The 7,530-nt window shown below is 36.2% G+C and overlaps 2 protein-coding genes across 3 annotated transcripts in view; both read right to left on the bottom strand.

Annotated features, from left to right (window-relative positions):
• LOC107096530 (interferon-induced, double-stranded RNA-activated protein kinase-like) overlaps positions 1-4,018 on the bottom strand; it is a 20,165-nt gene extending 16,147 nt beyond the window's left edge. For both annotated transcript variants that reach the window (XM_015393230.1, XM_015393231.1), the window contains exons 1-5: positions 3,826-4,018; positions 818-944; positions 594-736; positions 376-499; positions 198-262 (exon numbers count right to left, since the gene is read on the bottom strand). In XM_015393230.1, coding sequence (XP_015248716.1) covers positions 198-262; positions 376-499; positions 594-736; positions 818-944; positions 3,826-3,932 — 566 coding nt within the window. In that variant the 5' untranslated portion in view covers positions 3,933-4,018. The remainder of the gene's footprint in view (positions 1-197; positions 263-375; positions 500-593; positions 737-817; positions 945-3,825) is intronic.
• Positions 4,019-5,411: 1,393 nt separating this feature from the next.
• Positions 5,412-7,530, bottom strand: part of gpatch11 (G-patch domain containing 11) — a 6,121-nt gene continuing 4,002 nt past the window's right edge. The window contains exons 6-8 of the mRNA XM_015393209.1: positions 6,050-6,157; positions 5,797-5,878; positions 5,412-5,719 (exon numbers count right to left, since the gene is read on the bottom strand). Coding sequence (XP_015248695.1) covers positions 5,664-5,719; positions 5,797-5,878; positions 6,050-6,157 — 246 coding nt within the window. The 3' untranslated portion in view covers positions 5,412-5,663. The remainder of the gene's footprint in view (positions 5,720-5,796; positions 5,879-6,049; positions 6,158-7,530) is intronic.

Below are 7,530 nucleotides of genomic sequence, written 5' to 3'. Positions count from 1 at the left end.
GGTCTCAATAACGTCCGCAGTAACAATGCACATAGGGCGCGCCGCACATTTTGAAGGAAAAAAAAAGACGTTTATATGCGCCTTATAGTCGTGAAAATACGGTAATCAATTTTCTTATCACTTTATAATTTCTTACAACTCTTATAATCGTGTTCCTCGCTGTAAAAGGTAAAGTAGGAAGAGAACATCAGGCTCACCTTATATCTGAAGAAACTTCTTCACAATGCAGACTGGATGTCCCGCTGTCTCGATCATCTTCAGTCTTCAGATCCAACATAAACATGCATTCAGAAACAAATATTCAAATCTAATCCACAAACCTTTTTATTCTAGGTTAAAATAAGATATAATAATCTGTTCTAGATAATTTCTTACGTCTAATGTTTCACCGCCCATGATCTCATGATGCACCAGCCTTGCAGCTTCCTCCCTGGCATCCTTCTTTGTCCTCCCATAAGCAACAGGATACTCCTTATCTCCCACCACAAACCTACAACCCCTGATAATACCAGTGGATACGAGTTAATATAAACCGAACCCGTGCAACTGAATTGACAGCTTTAAATTTAGCTGGGAGATGTGAGGAGACCTACTGAGTTAAAGTATTTTGTCCAGGTGTGATGCTTTCCACAGCTCTTATGACAACCCTATTAGTCTGTCCATATTCATTCAGCCAACACATGTAATTAGTTTTCAGCTGCATATGAGCAGGAGGAGCTTCTTCAATGCTGCCTCTCTGCCAGAATGAAAAATAAACAAAATGTATTACAATTTGAGATCAGTGCAAAAGCAGTGCAGGAAAATAAAAGGTTCTTACGGAAACTGAAGGTTCTTCCAACAAGCACTGCAAGGCATTTTTAGCAGCATTCTGTTTGGCTTCTTTCTTGTTCTTCCCGACTCCTTCAGGGTAAGCCTTTCCATTCACAACAGCTTTTAAACTGAACCTGCAAAGGAATCAAAATGACTTCATTAGTTGCATTTAAAATGCCATCCAGATTTGGTTTTGAAAACTCCTACATCCAACGCCACTGTCGCCCCAAATTTGTGACAAATCAACACAACGCGGTCCATTGCTGTAAAATAGAAGGAAAGAATTTGAGTATTTTTCAAGGCCCCCTTTTGTGACGTGGATACTGATGGCTGTGCTGCTGAGCTGTTGATCTCTGCAGATCCTCCAGAGTCACCATGAACCTCTTGGATGTCCTTAATTTGGGAGCCAATCCTTTCCTACTCTCAAATAATGTATAAAGCACCGATCAGTGAGATGCTAAAAGCTTGGAATTTTATTTCTTATAACCTTCACCCTCCATTGCTCTCTCCCTAAACTCTGTGCAGTTTTCCTCAGCTTAGGACATTCTAGACAGGGGCCAACAGGGGCCAGAACTAGCCCTAACCCCCTATTACGGCCCCACTATAAAATACATTCAGACGGTCTGTTTTTTTATATACCACACCTTAGATGCTCAAAGCGCTTTGGCTCAATTAAAGGTACAGTGGGGGATTTTCGTACATTTTTGAGAAGACTGCCCTCTTCACTTAAAAAAAAAAAAAATGCAAATCAGAATCAGAATCAGAAATACTTTAATAATCCCAGAGGGAAATTACTTTTGTTACACGCTCCAGTTACAGTTTTATATAATATATACACACATCCAACTATACAATTGAATAAAGATAAAAAAAATAAGAATAAAAATAAAAAATAAAATGAGATAAAATATATACACATATAGCTCTTCTGTATATATATCTGTACTTATATCTATGCATATGTAAAAATTTTATCCAAATAAAGTGAAAATCCAAGTAAAGTGATAAATCCAAGTAAAGTGATACGTGGCGTGCAAAAATAGTGCATAAATGTCAATTATGGGGGGGGCTGAATCACATGCACAACCCTGTGCCTGCTCCTGCGTTAGAGAGCGTGCATGAGCCCAATTCTCCTCGTGCACGCTCCTTTTAAAAGTTGATGTTTGCATCGCTCAAACAAGCTTACTTACTAAAAGAAGATTGGCAATTTTTCCACTATGTCAGACTCACCACCGGTAAGTCAAAATGGGGACGAGCATGCAGGAAAATTAGGAGGACCACTTATTTTGATGATCCACCTGAAAAAAAAACATCCTCCACTATACCTTTAATATTTAAAATAATGGACTATTGCCTTTTTTGTTTTGGCTGTCTTTGTTTTTTTTTTTGTTTTTTTGTTTTTTATTATGTTGTTCAGTGCCACCGTGATAAAATACTGGCCCCATCTTGGTCCCCCTGGTAAAGTGGGTCTGGAAACACCCCTCAGAGACGTAGCCAGAATTTTTTTTTTATAAGGGTGGCCAGGCAATAACCAATGTATACTGAGGGGTGGGCAAATGTGGATAGGCACCAGAACCTCAAGGTCAATCTACACTGTTCCAACAGGAACAAGCACAACATCCATATTTCTAAATAAAGACAAACTATAGTTCCCTACAGCCTTTGCCAGCAAATAGATGCATATATTTAAACATCCGTCTAGATAAAAGCTGTATTGGATAAAATTCTTTGAAGTTTGAGTTCCATCTTCATTACTTACCTACTTTTATCAATATCATTCTACATTAAATTGATATTTACAAGTGCTAATATCTATATAAATTGACAATTTAATAGGTTTTTATTAAAATAGTTATTTACAGTATCTAGAATTTCACTGAAGACTCTTGGATGACCTGCAGAGACACATCATTTTCTCTTTAAGGCATATAACACAACATCTAGTTCTGAAAGAGCATGAATTCTGTACTAATCATCTCTAATGTTGGTATATTGATGTGCATAATTAACCTTATTAACCATAATTAATTCTACTTGACAGAAAAAAAATGGGGGTTGCCACAGGGATGGTCCAAGATTAGCTAGGGGTGGCCATGGCCGCCCCTGTCCTTTATTCTCACTCATGGCCGGTTCTAGACGGGCCAACAGGGGCCAGTTCCCCCTTAGACCTATCCTGGCCCCTGTTATGGCCCCTGTACTGAGGACATAATATTCAAAGAAATTCTAATGATGATCTGCACTGGAACAGACATGGTTACTGATAGGACCTATCAGTAACTATGTCTGTTCCAATTTCATTTTCTTTTTCTTTACAAATTATGTTTTACTAATTATTTAAAAACAGTAAGGTGATAGCTTCAGTGGTATTGAGATCGGATCCCAGCTAAGTTTTTTTTAATAAAAAAAAAGCTGAATTTATCAGTTTTTTTTCTAATTCAGATTTTATAGAAAACTGTATTTTTTGTTTAAATTAAGTCAAAAAATATGTACAATTCCTAAATTATTAATATATATTGATCTAATAAGACATTTTTTTTATTAAATCTAATTGATTAGAAATTTCCCTTCATGCTGTTATATTGATATATTTGATTCCCTAGCCCTGATTTTTTTATTTATTTATTTCATGCTTTTCTGTGCCCCCATGAAAACAGGCTGCCCCCCTCCTGGCCCCCTGGTACATTTGGTCTAGAACCGCCACTGTTCTCATTGTTGATCTTCACCAAACATCAGGCCTTCACTGAAACTGTGAATTAGATTAAAGAAAATGTGGCTTTTTTCAGTTATCAAGTGAATTCAGGGGTAATTGGGTGCACCAACTTTTTATTTTAGGTATCAGGGTAAAGAGGGCTGAATAAAAATGCACTGCAAATAAAATCATACACCACGTCAGACCTATTTTACTTTACACTAAAAATGCTTGGCATTGATTGCCAGAATCCGTAGAAAGTGCTGCTGTGATAATAAGCCTGGAAGTAGAAAGAAAGCCAAACCCGACAGTTTGTATCAACTCACGTCTTGATGTGGTCAGGACCAACAGATCCAACTTCCTCATACTTCAGCAGCAGCCGCTCTTTCTGAGCATATTCGTTCAGTCTTGCTACATAATTTGCAGAATCCATTTTGAATGAGTTTATGAAGGGAAATATAATAAAGAAATAAACCGTGACGCTCTCCTAGTTTCATGGTAGCGCTGCGTCCACGGCTGAGGGAGGCGTAAGTTTCGATTTCATCAGAAACGTCACCCGTGGTGCTTTCACGGACAGTCGGAAAATCCTCTGCAACAGTGTTGATTAGTCTTTATTGTTGTAATTTAACCCCTTTAAGCTCAGAGAGCTTTTGAACAGTGACGGTTCTAGACCAAAAATGTACCAGGGGGGCAGGAGGGGGCCAGCGTGTTTTAATGGGGGCACAAGAAAAACTGATAAATTCAGCTGTAAAAAACATTTAGCAGATCAAAACTGGGATTCCGCTGAAGGTATCACCTTATTCATTTTAAATATTTGGTAAAACTGAATTTGTAAAGAAAAAAAAAATTAATCCAAATGACCTATCAGTAACCATGTCTGTTCCAGTGCAGATCACCATTAGAATTTCTTTGAGTATTATGCCGTCAGTACAGGGGTCATAACAGGGGCCAGGACATGACCTACAGGGGCACTGACCCCCATTGGCCCCTGTCTAGAATCACCCATGTTTTTGAAGCAAATTCCGCCTGATATTACATTTCTGATTAAATTTAAGTACAGCTCCAAAGTTATAAAGAGGACATTTAAATATGTATATATACCGGTATGTATATTTGTATGACAAAAAGGCATTAAAGTCAATTTTTCAGGTGGGACCACTTTTGCATTTTTCATTTATATAGAAGACCAACCCTGCCATAATGAAAAATAAATACAGAAATAAATAAATGCTCCAAAAATAAATAAGCATACAATTAGTTGCCTCCCAAATATACAATAAACAAATAAATGTAGTACAAATTAAAGTATACAATGAGACATAAATATGTATATCTCTTTTAATTACCATCTTTGTTTATTTGCTTTGTAATATTACCTTATTTATTTATTGTCCGTTTTATTCTTCAGCTTTATTTAGGTAATAAAAAACCTTACTTAAAAGTAAAAACTACAGAACAAGAATTAACTATTTCCAAGATTTCCTATTTTTTTGTTAGTCAAGTAAATGTAATCAAGAAAATGTATCTAGTTATTATCCATGTTTTTTTTTTTTTAATCACCATTACCCCTTTTAAATGCAATGTTTTCTATTTTGTAAATTATGAGCACTGAACCCACACAATTTAAATAAAATAATGATATAAAAAGATTCTGTAGGGCTTTTCTAAAGTTCCAGTTGAAGAGGTTGACAGGATGTGTAGTTAAGAAATACAAGCAAATATTAGTTTAATAAAGTTACAAGCAATGAAAAAAAGTCCTCGATAATGAGAAATTTAATGAAACATCCAGTATAACGATCTCGAACACAATGAATCACTGAAGCAGAGACATTTTTATTTCCCAGATAAACTACAGTCTTTTTTCAAGTACCTTAAATTCAGCAATAATTGTTCACCAGGTTTAAATCAAAACTCCATGAGATTTTTAAAAAGATGTTTTATTATAACCGGGAGATTTTACATGACGGTAAAAAAGGATCCGTTCATAAAATGTCTAAAAAAGAAAATGAAACACTAGACCATAGACACAGATTTAAACGATTAATGAAGCTGACTGAAATTGTTAGGGAAGTATTGTTTGACAAATTGCTCAACTAAGGTCTCTGGATCCAAACATACACTTTTCTTTCAATGCAGGTATTTAAATAAACATTTTTGATTAAGATCATTCGTGGTCAGCTGCTGTATCTCCTGGACAATTAGAGCTGAGATCCTCTTCATCTGCAGAGAGAATGCAAACATTGGCAAATGACCATAAAACATATATAAAACTACATGAATGATGTCACCACCCTTACCATTATAAGTGGTTCCACACCATATGCAGTAAAAATGGACTCCTCGTAAGTAGGATGTAAGGATTTGCAATTTATCAAAAGACTGTAAGAAAGAAATATTGAATATGGTTTAACAGAACAATTTTACAAAAAACAGACAAATGGATTTGGGCCAAACCTCCATTTGATAACTTAAAATACTCGTATGTATTAATTATATTATTTGTAACTTGTAATTTTGGTGAGTATGATACATCTTTAAATAAATACTTACATTAAGTTCTGTAATTTCTTCCTCTTCATCCTCTTCTTCAGCAGAATCTTCCTCGTTGTCTTCATCAACTTTGGGCCAATACCAGGGTTCTCTGGGAACAGTTATTCCCTAAGAAACACAAAATAAACTCAGTTTAGAAGCAAATAAAAGCAACTTTATAAAATCATTGAGCTTATGCCCTCAAGGTAAAATGTTGCTAAGATATTTCTTCTGTTTATTCCCTTTGATCTGTTTCACATTTTCTACCCTCAGCTGATGCGAGGGGGGCGGCTCATGTATAAAGCATGTCTGCATATAAAAAAAACATCTGGCGCAATGTTTAATATAAACCTTGGGATGTATAACAGTAAATCTTGTATAAAAAGGTGCAGGACATTGAAGCAAACTTTTGATATTCTGTGAGATTTTGCAGCAGGGAAGCAAAGCTTTTGAAACTTGAACGATGAATCTGAATCACACTGATCCTAATAAAACATAGCAACAAAGCTAAAAATAATAACAGCCTCAGTGTATGGAAACTGTAAATATTGCTGCGTATAGATCATGGACATGTGCATTGGTCTGTATGCCGAGACAATAAAATCAACACTTATTTTTTAAAGAGATACTTTTATTTTAACAGGAGAAAAAGGTGGCGAATCATTAGATTCATTCCAGATTAATGATTAATCAGGCGGAAAAGTTGTACTCGCCAGTGGAAGAGTACTGGGGGAGGCGTTCAGACATCCTGCCGCCCAGCTGGTACATGATGATGAACCTTTATCTAATTTAGATTGTCAATCGCAAAGAACGGCACTGAGGAACCGTGTGTCTCATCTGGAGCTCTAGATCAGTGCAACAGGGTTTTTTTTTAAAAGCTGCTGTCTGGTATCTAACAGTGAGCCGAGCAATGACAGCCACATCCGAATGTTATAGGATATAAAATTCCTTGGAAATGTACTAATATGGACACGCATCAAATCGCAGTGTGAAAGGAGAGGTCAGTTTCCGAACGGAAACAAAGCAAAACTGAGGTCCTATTGCTATAAGGCAGGATCTGTAAATTAAATAGAAATCATTCTCAGTACAAAGCTCTGCAAGTAATATTTCTAAATAATAGTCACATTTAGAACGGACACCACGCTGGCTCCTTACACAAACGCTGGCTTCTATGGGTTTCCATCTTGTTTTCTTTTTACAATATATTTATAAACCTTAATTGCAGCCTTCTCTTCTTGTTTGTGTGGTCACCTTATTCCTAACTGAAACTTTGAGGTGTCATATTCACTTAATCAGACATTACAATTATCTGCTTTAAGCAATAATAGAGGTGAATTAGATTAGATTAGATGAGCTTTATTGATCTCACAGCAGAGAAATTCACTGGTCACATATTGGTATAGTAATTAATAGGGATGCACGATATAATCGGCCCCCTATCGGTATCGGCCTGTATCGGCCTTAAAACTGAATATCAGACATCGGCCACCCCACCGATATTT

This window comes from Cyprinodon variegatus, unplaced genomic scaffold, assembly GCF_000732505.1.
Source record: "Cyprinodon variegatus isolate N-32 unplaced genomic scaffold, C_variegatus-1.0 Scaffold630, whole genome shotgun sequence".
NCBI classification, from domain to species: domain Eukaryota; kingdom Metazoa; phylum Chordata; class Actinopteri; order Cyprinodontiformes; family Cyprinodontidae; genus Cyprinodon; species Cyprinodon variegatus.
The sequence above is the reverse complement of the archived record's forward strand: the minus strand, read 5'-3'. Positions and strand labels throughout refer to the sequence as shown.